This window comes from Lonchura striata, chromosome 17 (genome assembly GCF_046129695.1).
Source record: "Lonchura striata isolate bLonStr1 chromosome 17, bLonStr1.mat, whole genome shotgun sequence".
Taxonomy (NCBI): domain Eukaryota; kingdom Metazoa; phylum Chordata; class Aves; order Passeriformes; family Estrildidae; genus Lonchura; species Lonchura striata.
In genome coordinates this window covers 9176827-9194788 of record NC_134619.1, presented here as the reverse complement: position 1 = coordinate 9194788, position 17962 = coordinate 9176827, and the positions used below count along the sequence as shown (strand labels likewise).

At 44.4% G+C, this 17962-nt stretch overlaps 1 protein-coding gene across 1 annotated transcript in view; it reads left to right on the top strand.

Annotated features, from left to right (window-relative positions):
• The window catches only part of RIMS4 (regulating synaptic membrane exocytosis 4), a 56420-nt gene that overhangs the window by 20553 nt on the left and 17905 nt on the right, over positions 1–17962 (top strand). The window contains exon 2 of the mRNA XM_021527866.2: positions 10386–10527. Within this exon, the coding sequence (XP_021383541.1) occupies positions 10386–10527 (142 nt within the window). The remainder of the gene's footprint in view (positions 1–10385; positions 10528–17962) is intronic.

Below are 17962 nucleotides of genomic sequence, written 5' to 3'. Positions count from 1 at the left end.
ATCTGGTAAGATTGTCTGGAGTTAGGAAATCAATGCCTGAAATTGTTTAACTTCTCTGGAAACCAGACCATTGGCTCCCCCCTCTCTGCTTCCATAGTGGATCAAATAATTGCTTCCAAATGGACATGAGTTATTAAGCAGTGTGTATAATTAAAGTTTCACTCTTTGTGAATTTGATCATTCATTTCCTTAAGGAAAATATGATGAAGTAATTATAACCCAAGCTAAACACAAATCAATGCTATTCTAAATGCAATTCTGCACGAGGATTCTAGTTTATGAATGACACCAGGGTTCTGTGTGGCTTTGTGCCTGTTAAGGAAATGAGGCTGTGTTTTTAATTGTATTTATAACAAGTGAACAAAAGATTGCATGACTCATGCATTGTGCCAAGACTGTTGCTCTCTGCATTCACACACACGTGGTCTTGACAAAGCTGCTCACTCCTAAAAGACCATCAATAGGACAGAAGAAAAGGGAAGAAATCTAATTAATAAATATGGCCTTGTCAATCTCTTCCTCTGAATTTTGTCTGTCAAAACTAAACTTTACCTGCTGTGTAGTATCTGTGATTTTGAGGGGGGCAAGTATTTCCTCAATGCTTAAGCTGCTGTCTTGACTTACTTCCCATCATTACTGTGTGGCAGACACTTTCTAGTTTCAGCTAAATTTGGGGGAGATGTCCAAGATGTGCAGACTCAAAATGCTGGAAAAGGTGGCTCTGAGTAGAGAGAGAGAGAGACATAAGTTAGTGCCCCTGGGAGAAAAGGCCTGATAACTAATCTCAGTTTAAAATACACCTTGTGGATGAAAGCAGACTGCTGGACCTGAGCATCCAGCGGGACAGAAAGGTGTGTCAGCACCTCTGGGAGGTTTTGGTGGCTTCAGGAGGCTCATGACCTGAGTCCTCTTCTGCTGCAGGAAAGCACTGCAGGAAAGCACAGTTTGCAAAAAGGCTGCTGAAGTTACTTTGCCCCTGCTTGCTTCCCAAAAGTTACCAGGTGAAGGGCCAGAAGCTGGGCTCTGCCAGGAGGAGCAGTCGGTGAGCAGGCAAGTCCAGCAGGCTCAGGAAGGGCACAGCAGCCTCATGCAAAGTTTCTTGGCTTAGTGAGGACAGCTCTTTCATCTCATGCCATCTTTCTCTACAATGGCTCTTTCTAGTAGCTTTATTCTTGTGAATTCACCTCATTTTTGTGATCCTTTTCTAAATGAAGAGGTTTTCTGCAGCTCAGGCTCATTCATATTTCAGAACCTGGACTTAAGCAACGTCCTCAGTTATTAATAGTGTGAGCTGGATGGCAGAATTAGGACATGGGGGTGCTCTGGTTCAACTCTCTTGTAATTAAGTAGAGAACCTCACCTGGCCTTTACAACTTATGTTGGCTAGCTGGAGGACTTCCAGCCACGGGGACATAAATTGGCTCAACCTCTAATTCTCCTTGTGAATTAACAAGAAGAAAGCCCTGAGATGGTGCTGGCACACTAACCAGCCACTCATCTTTCTACTTTGATGTTTTCCTGATACCCACATCTTGAGAGCTGGCAAAGTTCCAAGAGTTTGGAACTGAGAACATGGAGAGCACCACTGGTTGATGTCTCTATGTATGACACTTCCCTCAGCTTTCTAGGGAGTAAATATTACAGTGTAGTAGTTTAAATAAATCAGTTAAATTAACTACCTGTGCCAAATGTACATGTTTTCTGAGCCCATCAGCTAAATTTTCCTTGACTTGGTATATACTTGGACTGCAGACCCCCTGGGGTTCCCAGATGGGCTGAGGTCAGAGGGGAGTTTAACTCTTGGTGAGGCTTAAAACCCAAAATGCAAGAAGTGGAAAGATGGAATCCCCCAATTTCCATGCAGTGAGAGTGTGTGTGTGTGTTTGTGGTTTCTTGGACTCTAAGTATCATAGTTAAGATTACATTTTGAAGTCACCACTCCTTGCCCAAGCACAAAAGCAGCAGATGACGAAGGGCCTGGGATCTGGGATGTCTGTCCCAGACAACTGGTGCAGCATCAGCAGTTTCCTGCTTGTCTTTCCTGGAGACCTGGGCTACAGACAGGGCAATGTTCAGGTTTCATTGCTAGGTTGCTGCAGAAATGTTAGAGCAGTGAATTTTTTGGGTGGCTATGGACATTTCATTTAATCAGACTCTACTGCAAAGCCTGGCAGACTGGGGAAAGAGAAGGGGGCAGTGTGTTCCATTTCCTTATAAAAATAAAAATGCAATAGCATCCATCAGATGAAGCTATTTGGATCCTGCTGCTGCAAAGAAAATAGAGACATGGAAAGAATTCTGAAGAGCTGGGTCTAGCTGCAAAGTGGTTCCCATGAAATACTCTGAAAGAACCAAACATTTCTGTTAGTGTTATGGTACTGCAACGTTTTTGTAGTGAAAAGCAAAACAATTTTTATGGTAGTCAAAAACTCCATTTGAAAGTCATTGACAGTGGAACATATGTGTTTACCTTTTTGGATGTTGGCTTTCTCTCTTTTGACAGGGAAGGAAAAAATCTCCAAAGGATTTTCCTGGCTACATGTTTGTTGCAGAACTTTCTCTTTAGACACTTTTAAATGAAAATTTTGGCCATTAAATTTTTTTATATAGATGAATTATCAAAAAGGTCAAAATTAAAAATAGCACCATGAGAACTATTTGGTTTTAACCTCAAAAGGAGGAGAAAAAATATGTTTAAAATACAAAAATGGAGCTGATGAAGAAAGGAAGAAAAATTAATGTTCTACCCATGCCCCAGACAAGCTGCAAGAGGTGATAATATCTACTGGGGTGGAGACTTGCTTAACTACAGGCACAGTTGGATTTAAACCAAACTGCAGCTCAGACCAGCATGGAGGAAAAAATGCTGCATTAAGTGTCTGAGGAGTTGGGGTTTGGGCTGGCTGTGGGGGAAACTATGGAAGGCAGCCTCAGAGCTGGTCTTGAAAATAACCCTGCGATTTTTGGTTGTTTTCTAATGGTGATTATGGCCTTTGCTCATTTTTACAATGGGTGTCAGCAAAGTAAGCCTTCCAATGCTGTGGGGACCACCTTTGTGAATGATTTGTGGTCATCTTCTAATGGTGAGGGGGAAGAACAGAAACCTCTGGGTTCGGGGGGAGTTGGTTTGACATCCACACATCTGTGTGTGGGTGAGGAAGGCCACTTGGAGCTCTAGGATGAGAGAAAGCTTTTCTGTGCTAAAATATCCTTGTGGATCAGGAGCAGTGGGATCTTTTGGGACTGTGCTGCAGTGGGAATTTGGAGGTGTCTCATTGGCATCTCCAGAGGTTTCCCATGCAGGCAGGGTGTCCTGGCCCTGGTCTGCATTCAGCTGGAGTTGGTAGCTGTAACAGCAATGCAAATAGTTGCTAATTTTACTGTTTTTCTGGATCTCACAAGAAGAGTTGATTGAACTTTGCTAACCCTGTGAATGTTCCTAACCTTCACAGATTAGAATAAACATGTTGAAATTTTTTTGTCCATCCCATAAAGATACTGTGCTTAATTTGGAAAGAAAGGGTGTGATTTTGTTGGTCTCTGAAACTAGGACAAGGGGAATGAAGCATACAGCCTGATTAGTGCCCCTGCTTATCCCCAGCCATTTTCTGTCATTCTGGTGGATTACTCAGGCTGTGATGATAACCTGGCATGTTCTGGAGCACAGTACAAACTGCCTCTCTTTAGGTGCTCATAATTCACACTTCATTAGGATGTTGATGTAGGTAGGGAATGCTTGGCAGGATGTCAGGGCTTGCCAGGCATGATGAGATTGAGTTCATCTCATTAAACTGCATTCTAAAGTGACAATCCAGTATTTATATATTTATTTTTTTTTTCCCCTCAGCAGAAGCAGCCCCTTAGGAGAGCATCAGGGCTTGTTCTGAAGAGAGATACCCTTGTAAAGGGGCCTGTGCTGCCCACCCTGACAGCCAACAGCTCAGTGTGTGCCAGGCTGCCACAGGTGTTGGGTATTCATGCAAGGCGGTAGGAAGGCTTCTCTTTTTCTCCTTTGAAGCTGAACAATGGAGTTTTTATTCATCTCAGAACTGATTCATGGCACACAGGTACGTGTCACAGGGAGTCAGCATCTGACTAAACAGAAGAAAATTTTTTTAAAACACTTCAGGAGCAACAGTGCAGTGACAGAGTTTCAAATGGAGAAGTTAATGTGCTGACTCTTTTCTCAGAGTAGCTGAAAATAGGTAGGGGGTGAAATGGTCAGTGCTTTAGCAGTCTGGTGGGGAGCTGAGCTGAGCCTCCCACTGCTGCATTTTGCCCACAGACTTCCCAGAGACCCAAGTTGTTGGACTTGGGGAGTGCCCTCACCTCAGCAGGGGATATCCAGATGGGTGTTCCATGTTTCCCCGTTGTTTTCAGCCCCAAACTGCTTCATCTTTTCTTGGGGGCAGATCTTCATGGGGAAGAAGGCTAGGAAAAACTCTTAGGATCAAAACCAAAGAGTGAAGTTAGTGGCTGCAGAAAATGAAAAGGCTTGTGAGCCTTTGTGTGAGCCATGGGTAGAGCAGGCAGATTCAGCAGGCAGAGCAGGAGATAGCTCCAGGCAAATCTCTGCAGGCAGTTGGGTCCTGTCCTGGCACTGCTTTCTAAGTGATCTGCAGTGTGCTCTGAAGGCTTCCTGACTCTGCCAGATGGGTTTTTCTGTGCTCCCTTGCTGGAGCTGTCAGTTCTTCATGCTTCATAAGTGCAGGTTTGTATTTTGGAGCAAAGCAGGCAATTCATGTGCTGAGGAACCCAGGTGTGAATCCAGGGAGCAGAGTCTGCCCAGGTTGATGCCCTGCAGCGTGTTTGAATGGGAATAGTTCCATACTGCTACACTTGGATAAGAAAAGCAGTGGGGATGCAGTCTCTTTGCTCAAGCTTGGACTAACTTTCTTGGAAAATACAAGCTGTTGTATTTTCCAGAGATTTGCAATTGGAACAAATGAAAGTAAGCATCCGAGTGATTTCTCTTCCTGATTTCCCCCCTGGCACCTCAGGCTGAAGTTTGGGAAAGGATAACAGCTACTCATGCTGTTTTGCCAGACCCTGGGTGTCTTGGATGGCCCGTGTTGGTGCTGTGTGTGCTTTGAGTGCCACTGTGCTCTGTGCTTGGAAGTGGTTGGGTAATTTAGGAGCCAGGCTGATTGAGTTGAAAGTCAGTCAATGCCTAATCTCAGGGCTAAATCAATACCAATTAATTCTAAAGTACAGGAGGGTCTGTAGCACATGCATCATGCTGGTTTCTTTTAGTGATGGTGGCAAGCTGCGATGGAGGAGAAAATTGAAAACAAAGTGGAAAACAGAAAGATTATAACAAGTATCTGGGTGGAGGAAAAGGAAGTGACAAGAGAGTAGACAGTGTAGGGATAACAGTGAGAGACACTTCTGTCTCTCAGAAGTGCCATCAATAATCCTCTATCATAGAGTAATTCTGTGTAGGAGTAATAATTATATAACCGTGACCTTGTGATTAGTTATTGCAGGACTCGCATTGATTTTTCAAGACTTGCTGCCCTCTGAGCATGGAGAGCCCTGTCAGAAGCAGAGAGGAAGAGCTTCAAAGAGTTGTGTGTGGGAGTGATGTAGAAGAGGACATGAGAAATGGTTACTCTTTCCTTGGGGAAGAGAAGGGAGCAGCACTGCTCTTATTTTTCCCACCCCATAATTTCAAGCAAATCCAGTTCTTGGTGGCAGCTCTTCTTCAGGAGTGGCACCATCCTTGAGAAGAGCTGCTGCCTCTTGGTTGACAGCTGAAAGTTTAGTTAAAGGAGCTCTTCAGAAGGTGCTCTGCTCTGCACAGGGCACCTTGCTCCTCTTCATTTGTTACTGGGCTGTCTGGAAGGAACTTCTGGTTGGCTGGTCTGACGTATTCAAAGATGAGGAGAAATATGATAATGAGAGTTAATTAATAATGAATAAAATGATGGAATATAATTAATATCAATCAAGAAGAATGTAGAGAAAATGGGACTTCTGAGAAATTCTTCTTTTGCCAAGTTTTAGAAGACACAGATACTGGGTAAATGTGATAAGTATGTTAGGATTTTGTCCTAGAACAACATGGCCCTAAAAATGTGATTGTGATAAGTAGATTAAAACCTTGCTTCACTTGTCAAAAAGTCAGGGAAAAGCCTCAAAGGCAAGAGGGCTCTCTTGAAGGCCTGGTGATGCTCAGTTTTCATTTGATTTGGAGCAAGCATGAGTTTAAACCTCCCTTAATTCACAGGCAATGTGGACATTAGAAAGGGAGTAAATAGTATAGAGGGTGGGGGAGTCTATAAAGCTGTCTGGAGTTTTGCTTGCTTTCTCTTCAAATAACATTTGTTTTCTTACATATTTTTTATTACAATGTTCTGGAAGGTCATACCAGCAGGACAGGCAAGGGACTGCACAGCCTCCAGGAGAGGTGTGATGTGACCAGGAGCTTACTATGATCTTGGGAGATGCCAGCAGAAGTAGTGAAGATGAGAGCACAAACTGACTTTTACCTCTGCATGCATTTCTGCACTAAAGTGCAGGCTTCAGTTCTGTTCTCCAAAGGGTGTTTAAAACCTGGAGAGATTGTTGTAAAGATTCAAGGCCAGGAGAAAAAATATGCCAGAGCATGAGAGACATAGAGTTCTCAGTCTGTTTAACTTGTCAAAATAAGATTGAGAGATAACTCATCTGCACTGCAGAAAAGTCTGTATAGTGGGAACACAAAGCAGCACTTGGGGTGGAGAAGGGCACTAAAAAAACCTGCTGTGTGAAAGCTGAAACCAGGCAAACTTAAGCCGCATCTCTAAATGTCAGATAGTAAAATAAACTGTGTAGGCAAATGGCAGATTCTTCATCTCTCAATATCTTCAAACCAAGAGTGAATAGTGCTTTAGAAGATATTCTTTAGCCAAACATAAATTGTTTGGCTGAACAGAGCAAAATCAAAGCACCTGTCAACACTGAGAACTTGGCAGAGTGACTGCTGGGCCCTTCTGGTTGTTGGCGTCAGCGAGGTGCTGTGTATCTTCATCCTGGATATTTGACCAAAAAATTTCTCTTCCCAAGGTCATCCCAAACTAAAATCCTCTCTTAGTGAGGTGTTGCACTGCAGGCTTGACTGACTGCTTAACCTCTGTTGTTTGCTGCTTAATTGGAAGAGGTGCAGGGAATAAATCTGGTGACGCTGCAGAAAATGTCGATGCTGCTCTTACTTGTTTCAGATACCACTGACAAATTAAGACAAATGATTTTGCCAGGCAACACCCACATAGATGCATATCATTTACCTTCTGATTGGCAAAGGTGTCAAGCACAAAGATTTCAGGAAGGGGAGGAGGCACAGCCCCTATGCCATGCTCCACACTGACCAGAGAAGATTAATGGTAGGTGACTGTTGCTTGTGAAATATTTTTGGCTCACAGATGCAAAGTGCAGTGTCATCTATATTTATTTCCTTTCCAGGTATGCTATCCCTGATCTGTTCTCCTCTTCCAGCTGATGTGGATGGATAGTTTAGGAACCTGTTCTCCTTTCTGATATCTAGTGCATATGGTGATCTCTTACCCTGTTTCAGTCATGCTTCTGGCAACTGTGATTTGGGAGCTTGCCTTTTTGGCAAAATAAATTATTCCCCTTCTGTTTAAATGAAACTTTCAGCAAAAAGAGACTGTAGGGGGAGAAAGGTTTCTCCAACCTGTCTTCAGAATAATGAGAGATCATCTGTAAGATGCAGGAATTGCTGTGCATCTCTGTCTGGAAGAAGAGGGAGGAGCAAAGAATTTTTGTCCTTTATTCCCATTGTCTTGTTTTACCATTTTTTCCTTTACTTTTTTTTTCCTTATATTCTTTCCTTTTTTTTTTTTTTTTTTTTTTTTTAAATCTGCAAAAGCAATCAGGAGTACTAGAAAATGACCCACCCAGCAGTGGAAAGCTATGCATGTGGTGCTCTACAGCTGAACTTGCCCCGTGCCAGCTAAATCTCTGGTACAGTGCCCTGGTGCTCCCACAGTGCTGCCTTTCCTTGCCTTTGGGCCCTTCTGCTTTTTTTTTCCTGGCTTTCAGGAGATAGTTGATAGAATAGAGCAAGAACCTTGTGTTGCTCCAAACCCTTGCTCTGTCCCAAGCCTCTTGTTTGTTGCCAGCTGTGGATGAATAGTCTTTTAATTTTTAATGTCTCCAGGCACATCTCATTAGATTGGGGAAAGAAGAGATTTTTTTTAAACAGATGTTGCATGGCTGGGCAATGGGGCATTTTTAATTTGTTTCCTACATTTATGGCATTTGATGCTTTGGCTCTGGCTGCCAGCAGAGAAGTAACCTCAGAGGGCAGGAGGATGAGTGCTCTGAGTGCACACGTGAAGGAAGGATGGGCACTGGTGCGTGTGGATGACTCAGATTGTTTGTGGAGGTGAATGCGAGACAAATGAAATGGACCATCAAGTCTGCCCACATGGCTGTGGGATGTGCCCTCAGAGGAACCTACAAGCCCCATCAGAGGCTCCAGTGAGCTGCACAAGGCTAAAAAGGGTGCATCAAAAGGAGCTGCTCTGCACTGGCTGGGAGAATAAGCATGGCCATTTCACAGAGCTTCACTTTTGTTGATGCCCATATTGATATTCTTGCCTGAAGGTTTGGGTTTTGAAAGCACATGAGAAATATGTTTTACATTTGTGTAACTTCCTGATTTATACAATGTGCTTCATGCATTGCTCTAGGCACACAAACAGTAGAAACTGTAGTTAATGTTAACCCAGAATGTGCAAATTCGATCCCCTTAGCTCACAGGGACGTGTACACAGGCTGCACCATATGTGGGGACAGCAGCTGGTGCAGAGCCCTGGGGCCAGCACATTTACCCAGTTGGAAACCTCATGATAGTAGGAAAAGGTACTTTACAGCTGTATTGATAGGAGAATTTTTGTCTGCATTTCCATGTAGATATAGCTGGAGAAGTGAGATAGGAAGTATTTCTGGTATCTTACGTTTTTTTTTCCAAAATCCCTCTTCCCACCAAGATCTAAAGAAAAGTATTTTAGGTCAAGCAGCCTGCTACAAATACCAGTGTATTTTAGGCAGGTTATTACAGATACCCTCATATTTCCAAAGTAGTTCAGAAAGTGATTCACCAGAAGTTCCACCTGAATATGAGGAAGAACTTCCTCACTGTGTGGGTGCACTGGAACAGGTTGCCCAGAAAGTTGTGGAGTCTCCCTCACTGGAGATATTCAAGAACCATCTTGATGCAGTCCTGTGCAGAGTGTGCTCTAGGGTGACCCTGTTCCAGCAGGGAGGATGCATCAAATGACCCACTGCAATCCCTTCCAACCTTACCCATCCTGTGATTCTTTGAAAGATTTGCTTTCTTTAATACTTGGCGATCCTGAGTTCTCCAGACTCAATAGCTGGGTCATTTCTCCTCTGGAGGTGGTACTCAAAAAAGTTGGAAGGTTTCTGAGAGCACTGTGGGTCGGTCAGAAGTTTGTTGCCTGAATCCAGGGTAATGACTGAGCATCTTTAGAGGATTTAGATAATTTTGCTTTGTTTGGGAAACTTGTAGCAGATGTGTTTCAGGATGAGTGCTCTATGTGGGATGAAATCTGGAGCTTCCTAACACCAGCTACAGCAATTAATAGTAATGGTATTCATTACATATTCATTACATAACATGGTTTGTTCTGAGAAACAGACTGCTTGAGATGGAGGATGAAAATAGCAGCTGTTAATTTCAGAGGGCTGAGCCTCTGAAGACTGCACCCAGGAGGAACCAGAACCTACTTAATTCCCTCTATGCTGTGGCTGAGGGCGTCTGTCAAGGGGAATAGTCCTCTCCAGGGTTTTCCACAGCTGGTGCCTTTCTGGTGCCACCAGGGAACATTTTGGCTGTGCCCAAGTATTCCCCTGTGGCTGGTCTGGGAAGGCTCCTGCTTTGACAGCGCTGCTGCTGCTGCCTGGCCTTTTCCTCCTCTCTGCTCACTCAGTGCCCACCAGGACCTGCCGCCCTTTGTGCTGTTCCACACAACCTGAGGCAGCAACATGGGATTTGGGAAAGGCTTGGAGGCATCAGCTGTGCCCGTGGTTGCTGCTACTCTGTTCCCTGACTGGGTAGCTCTGGGTGTAGCCATCTGATGTGGCTGCCCTCTCAGTGTCTAATTAATGGGTACAAATGGTTGGAGCAGGTAGGGAGGGTGTGCATGCTCTCAGTATCTGCTGGGCCTGGCATGGTGGAGCAGTGAGTGTGTTCCAGAGGTGACCCGGGAGCTGCTGCTGAAGCAGGGCTGGGTAAGGGAAATGTGTGAGGGATTCCAGGCTGATCTTCCAAGAGACCTCTGCTTCTCCTTGGCTCTGTCATTGCAGAAGGCTCTGGGAATAGAGGCTGACTGCCTTTTCTCCCCTTGTGTTCCTAGATGGTGATGGTCGGAGACTGAAAGGAGCCATCCAGAGGAGCACAGAAACCGGCCTGGCTGTGGAAATGCCCAGCAGGACCGTGCGCCAAGCCAGCCACGAGTCCATCGAGGACAGCATGAACAGCTATGGATCAGAGGGAAAGTAAGTCATCAAAAGGGAGCTGTGGATGCACTGTCCCTGTACCTATTAATTTTCTTCCTTGCACTCGTGGGATGCACTGTCCCTGTACCTATTAATTTTCCTCCAGCATGATGGACGATGTGTTTTTCTGACTTGCCTGTGTTGCAGGTGTACTGCCCATCCAATTAGAGCAGATCTCTCTATCTGCATGGCTGGCACATACTTGACTGTTTATATACTTTTTTTAGTGTCCTCATTACTCTGAGCTGAAGCAGATACCCATTACTTTTAACTGCTTTGCCTTTGGATGAGTAATTTGGGGTCAATAGCAGAGGCTCATTTCTGCTCGTAAATTATAAGTCCGTAGTTTTTAATGTTGCACAATAGTTGTCCATTTCCCCTGTTTCAAAATAGCCTTTTGGTTTGGGGCAGGCAGAAGTTTCAAGGTGCTGAAAAGGGTGAAAGCAATAAAATGCATGATAGCATAGCAAAATTCCAATATCAAAATATGTATTTTGGAGCCTGTGTGTACTTTGGTAAAAAACTTTATTTTGCTTCATCTGAGTTACAGTGTCCTAAAAGAATGTGTTTCAGAACAGATTTTTGACCCCCAAGAGAAGTCACAACACGCTTGCATTCAGACTTTACACCAGAGTGCAAAGCAGGGGATATATAGGCCAGAACTTTGGGACCTGATTTTTCTCCAATTCTGGTTTTTGTATTTCCATTACTTGAAGCCATATATGGAAATTTAATTATTTTACTAAGAAGACTGTTCATAGGAATCTTTGGAAGCAAAATACCCACAGTGTTTAAAGAAGGCAGTACATACCATCCGATTTTGTGCTTTCTAGGTGTGAGGCCAGAATGTTTCTATACCTAAAAGGTGTCCTGTTCAAGCCAAGGATTATACTTGGCATCATTGTGTATGCTCCCTCGAGTGCTGTGTGGTATTCCAAATACACTGTACTGCTAAAATGCTGAGATAGTCCAAAGGCACTCTCAATTAATGTGATTATCGTGTTAAATAAGTAACAGGCTGTAAATTAAGAGAGACTTTCTTTAGCTTTAGAAGTAGGCTAATCCTGGAAAGGCATCATAGATCTATGCTGAAGGTTCAAAATAGTAATGAGGCGCAGACTGCGATAGCAATCTTGTCACTCCAAAGCTGTGATGTACCTTATCTCTTCTGTGAGCTGCTGTCTCCAGGGAAATATTCCTGCTACACCAGCACAGTCCTGTGGCTTGAGTTCTGCCTCCGCCACTAGATGCAGAGGATTAGTGATTAAGTTCATTCCCTGGGCAATGAGGAGCAAGAATCTGCTTTCATGCAGAGCAAATTTTTTTCTTTTTTATGTTTACATAGCTTATCCTTCTGGGAAGAGCCTTAGCTCCCTGAATGGTCTGTGTCCTCACTGCTTCCATCAGCTGCTTTGTTGGGCTTTTGTGGAGGGGAGAGTATTTCTGCCAACAAAATACTGCACCCCTACAAGTGCTGTCTCACCCTGAAGGCAGGTGACATGTAGCTATGAGCTCGACAGAAAAAGGAAAAGCCTGTCTTGCAATCCAATTGTCTTCATTAGTACAAGCCTAACTTTTGGTATTCCAACCTTGAACACTGCCAGATCATCCTTGCCAGCACCTCGGCCAGGGATGGGGTAGTTTCTTCTCTTCGCTGAAAAGTTGATTAAGTGGTTCCTGGATGCTTTGTTCCTGGGTGGGATAATTAATCTCTTCTGGGAACCCGGTGGGAATTGCAGCTATCTGTCTGAGCCACAAGTGATAAGCAAACAGGGCTGGGAGTACAAAGAGCTAAGAGGGCTCAATTCTCTTGAAACATGGTGGGAGGGGAGTTTCTCTGCATTCTTTTCCTGCAGCAAAGAATGGAATTGTTTGGGGAATAGCTTTGAGGAACAGAAATGTGTTCTCATAAATCAGATTTCTCTTGACCTCTCTCATTTGCTGTAGCTATCTTCCCAGGGAGGCAGAATGAAGATTCATATGTCTCTGTTAGCTGTGGTGAGTTGATTTTCTTTCTAATAAAATCTGGGTTTGTGACTGGTGCAGATTCTCCCAGGTCAGGGAGTTTTCAGCAGTGACTGTCAAACCCCTGGTCTTCAGCAAGGCAATGCTGTTCTAGTTCTTTCCACCCTTGCATCCCTTTGGTGTATCCACACCTGGAAGAAGATGGATTCAAAACCTTTCAACTTCGATGTGTTCTTATAATCCTTATCAGTTTAAGGGCTAACAGGACAACTTCCAAAGGTGACATGCTGAAGTGATCAAAGATTTGGTGAAGCTCTGCTGCAGGAGGCCTAAATACCTGCTCTCAGCCATACAAACTGCTCTTAGGAAGTGTTGCTCACTGACTGCTTTTTCATGTTTTTTGCAGGGAGCTGGTGGCAGCTTCCACAGCTGCTCTGTGCTAGGGCAAGGTATCACAGTTAAAGAATGTTCTGAAGTGCATGCTTTTGAGCAATGCTGCTTTCATGTGAATACCAGACTGAATAAAATCCAGATTTTTTTTCATGGAGAGGCTTATTATGCAGGGGTATACCTCTGAGGTATGCTAGGCCTTCTTTTGAATACTCTCTTTACCTGAAGATGAAGTGTACTGGAGACTAGCTGGGCTAAATGATGCATCTCCTGGAATTAAAACTCATACAGCATGCCAGGAAATGCTGACATTGTTAACACACTTCTTCATGTAAATTTTTGCCAGACAAGAAGTCCTCTAACCGTCTTATCCAGATTTTCTGTTGGACAGTGGTTGTGTGCTACTATAGGAAATTACTATAATAAAACTCAATGTGAGACTTTATAGAAGGAGAAGTAGATATTTTCTCTGAACAAAACTGTTTTCAGTCATTCCCGTGTCCAGGTTTCATTCCCTCACACTCTCACCACCCCATGTGGGCATCAAGCCTCGTGAATCCAGGTGCTGGAGCCAGGCTGGGTTGTGTGCTGCAGGGGGGACATGGGACACCAGCTGTCAAGCCCTCACTGTGTCTGCTGAGTTGTTCCTCACGACAGGCTGCCTCTCAGACTGTGTTTTTCTTACACTTTCTAGGACTTACCTGCTGTTTTGGAGTGATTTTTCACCTCAGGGTCTTGCTCTGTTTCATCTCTGCAGATCTCAAGCAGCACTGCCACTTTTTTGTTTGCTTTTTTGGGGGAACTTTATGGCTACAATCTGCCCTCAAACAGGATATGGAAGTGAAGTGCTCTCTAACCTTGTCTGTTCTTCCCTTGTCATTGCAGCCAGGTTGGTTATGCTTTCACATACACAGATGTTTCCATTCATAATTCATCCAGAACAATCTTAGCACTGGTTACAAATCCTACAGCAGTGAGTATTTTCTTCTATGTCTGTACTTAAAGATTTGCTTGAGAAAACAGTTGCCCACTGTAGTAAGTGCCTGTGGGGTAGTCTCAGGACACCAGGATTGCTGCAAGGATACAATTCCGAATATAGGAATAACTCTGTGAGATTCAGCAGAATCTCAGCTCCATCCTGGCTCTTGCATGATCTACATCTTATTTTGGCTGGGTTTTGCTGCAGCTGCACGAGACCATGTACAGCATTCAAAAAGCAGTAGATTCTGAACTTGCATGTAACTTCTTCCTGCCAAACACTTCTTCCTGAAAATGGAGCAGAAAGATAAAAATGGACCTGGAACAAAAGCCTGCCGGCTGCCATAGTGCCTAGTGAGTGGTACTCATAGCATTCTTTTGTTCTTGCTGGCTACTGCTGAGATGATTAAGTTCTGGAGAGATCAGGTGATTTTTACCTTAGAAAAGCACAGCAGGTAGTGACTAACAAGGACTTGGAGGATTGTTCTCGTATTATCTGAGATGAGTGTGCAGGTCCAGCAAGGAAGCATCTTGTTGTTAGCAGTCTCACCTCTCTTCTCCTTGGCGAGGGCAGTGCTGCCTGAGCTCTGCCCTGCTGTGCCCCGGGCAGGAGCAGGACGCAGCCTGGCACAAGTGCCACCAGCACGGGCAGCTCGCACCTCTTGGCTTCCTTCTGTCTCTGGTACCAGCTCTCCCACTGGGCTGGTGTGAGCCAGCCCTGGGACTTAGGCTGGGGCAGCTGCCTGTTCTTCTCTGCTTCACTGCGGAGCAATAATTACCAGGAGGCAGGAGAAAATACTGGCCTAGGTTGTGACCACATGGCCACATGAAAATTCGCTTCCCTTCACCAGAAATTATCCATCAACATTCAAGAATGATCAAAATGAATGCTCCATTCAGGAGATTCACATTGCAGCTATTCCCTGAATGTTTCTTGTTTGACTTCCAAAGCCAGGAGACTTCTAGGCTCTTTTATAACAGATTATCTTCAGGCTTCTTTTTATCCGAGTTCTTTAAAAAAATATAATAAAACATGTTAATATCAGTTCAAGCTGTAAAAAATCTGTGTCTTTTGAGATGGAAACCAGGAAAGGCATGGAGATTATTTCTGTAAAATATCAAGAAATTCCTTAGCCTGTTCAGCAACAGCATATCCTTTTGTGCAGACAAAGCTTGACCATCACAGCTTAGAAAGGATGTGACCTTGAGAGCTGTAGTTCCAGCAGGAAATACAGTGAATCCCACCTTCAGCAACCTCTTGGGAACAGACAGAATTGCTCACTGAAGACAGGTAGCTATCTTTTATTCAGTGCATCTGAGATGACTAGTGATTGCTAAAAATGGAGCTAGCCTGGCAAGGTGGGGAAGGGAGTGGGGGAAGTCTTTGTGCATAATTCAGTGCATAGTTTTTATAGCACTGTTTCAGTGGCAGAATTCATAGAGCAGAAGGAGAGGGATACGCGAGGGGAGTACAATGTGTTACAGCACATAAGACAGCACGTCACAGTGCTAAAAATGCTACAGAAAGTGGAGTGGCCCAGAGAGAAACAGAGCTTGTTGAGAGGCAGAGTTGGAGATCTTGCCTGGCAGAGGAGAGGGGTGCAGTTGGTGGGGTTAGGGTGGGTTTGGGTCCTGCTGGGATAGATTCTCATGGAAAGCCTTCCCTGAAGGCTCCTGCAGCGTTCACATCAACTTTGACAGGTTAAAGGGCTGTGTGCCAATCCCTGGATAGTGTAGCTGGATGCATATTCCTTGTGCACACCATAAATATTTGAAAGATGGGGTAATGGACATTGGCAAGTTCTGCCTTCCTCCTTAGCTGATAGATTCTGCTTGGCTCCTGCCTGGGAGATGCGATTTAAAAGACGTTAACATGCAATATGGATGAGTGTGATTGTTACACAGAACATTACTGCTCCCTGAAATTGGAGTTCTGATGGGGTTTTTTTAATGCTCAAATAAAATAACTGTCAAATATGTTATCAGTCTCAGAGGAGACTTCCCTCTCCCCATTTCTTCTGGCTGAATCTGTTGCTCTCCCTGTTTTTTAAAGATAGAGCTGGAGAATTTAGATGTAAATGTGTGTGGTGTATCTGTTAGTTCAGCTGTGCAAGTGAAACCACTGAGATGCATGGCTGTGTTTAGGCAACTTATTAATTGCAAGTTTGTGCCATGAGAGGATTAAAAAAAAAAGAGGCTTTTTTATTTACAAGAACAGAACAATGATTTCTGAACCCTGGACCCAGACACATCCCATGCACATACCAGACACAGTGGAGCAGCTCTTCAAGAATGTATCACCTCTGGAGACTTGAGATGGTGGCAGATAGGTGTTTGTGTGGATAGCGTAAATGAATCCATGAAAAGAACAAAGCAAAATGTTACCTTCTGAAAATAGCTGTTGTCTGGGTGTGCTAGGGGATGGCTGTGTTGAAGCTGTCTGTCCTCACCACCTCGCTGAACCCACGGCAGTGGAGCAGTGGAGTTCCGTGGGAGTCAAGGTGTGCAACTTGTGAAACAGAGAGACAGGAATGGGGATTTGGTCCAAGGGGGAGGACACAAAATTCTCTTCTCCTGAGACAGCTCCTGGACAAAAGGGTGTTACATCCAGCCTGTGAAGGGAGATGAGTGTCTCACTCTGTATTCCTTCTGTACTGGCACAGCAGCAAGTGTGTGGCAATCTCAAAGTCTTGTAAGACTTACAAAACATGGTATCAAGAGGAAAAGAAAGGGAATAGGTGGTCTGTTTTTCAAACTGATAATTCACAAAGGATGTTCAAGACTGATCTGTAAGAAGGAAGAACTGGAAAAAGATTTGGAAGGAAAAAGTAAAACAATGCACAGAAATAAACTCTCAGGGAAGGATTTTAAGAACAGGTTAGAAAAGCAGCTGTCCTGGATGGTGTAAATAAGGCTGCTCTGGTCTTGGGACCTGGGTGTGGACTGGCTGACCTGTGGAGATGCATTCTGACCATATTTCCTGTGAGTATTACAAGATTCTGACAAGCTGATTCTGCAAATGCTCTCAGCAGCATAATGGGATACCTGGCATACAGAGTCCCAGAAGCAATTTAAAAATAGATTTAGAAAAGAGGTCGGACAAACTCTGCACGGACAGGAAAAGAAATTAATGATACATTTTCCCTAAATGTGTCTGCCTTTGCACATTCTGCATGCTAATCTGTAGCCACCAGCAGGCGGGAGTGTGGAAGGGACTGAGCAGAGCCACATATGCTGTGTGAGAGGGATCAGCACAGCTGCTCTGCATTTTCTTCATAGCATTTTGCATTGAAATCAGTGTTGTCCATCTAGTCATTCAAATCCTGATCAGTTTACAAGCAAACTCTGAAAAGCTGGTTCTCCATCCAGTAATGTATAAGGAACAGCTGCTGTGCCATGAAGCAAGCGACTGCATGATTTGCACACAGAGGGGAAAGACAGATTTTTGCAAGGAGGAGGTCAGGAAATGCTGCTACCCTGAAAGAGCAGAGAAGCAAGCAGCTGGCAAGGAGCCTTTAAGCCACTCTTAAATTACTCTACAGAGGACAGATTTCATACAGCCTGACCTACAGCATGCAGCACAAGAACACAGTCTTCAGAGGCTGCACAGATTTCCTAAATAATCAGGATTAGGAATGTTGTGTTTAAAACAAGAAGGTCTGGGCAGTTTCAGCCCCAGTTTGAGCACACAGCTGTTAAGATCCATAGAATGTAGAATATGCTGGGTTGGAAGGGACCCACGAGGATCCTCAAGTCCAGCTCCTGGCCCTGCACAGGCCACCCCAGGAGTCCCACCTGTGCCTCAGAGCGGTGTCCAAACACTTCTTGGACTCAGACAGGCTCAGCGCTGTGACCACTGCCCTGGGGAGCCTGTTCCAGTGCCTGACCACCCTCTGGGTGAAACTCCTTTTCTAACATCCAGCCTAAACCTGTGCTGTCTCAGCTTTATACCATTTCTTCAGGACCTGTCACTGGTCATGAGAGGGCAGAGATCAGTACCTGCACCTCTGTTTCCTCTCATGAGGATGCTGAAGACCCCAATGAAGTCTCCTCTCAGTCTCCTGCAGAATGAACAAACCATGTTATCTCCCCCATAAGGTTT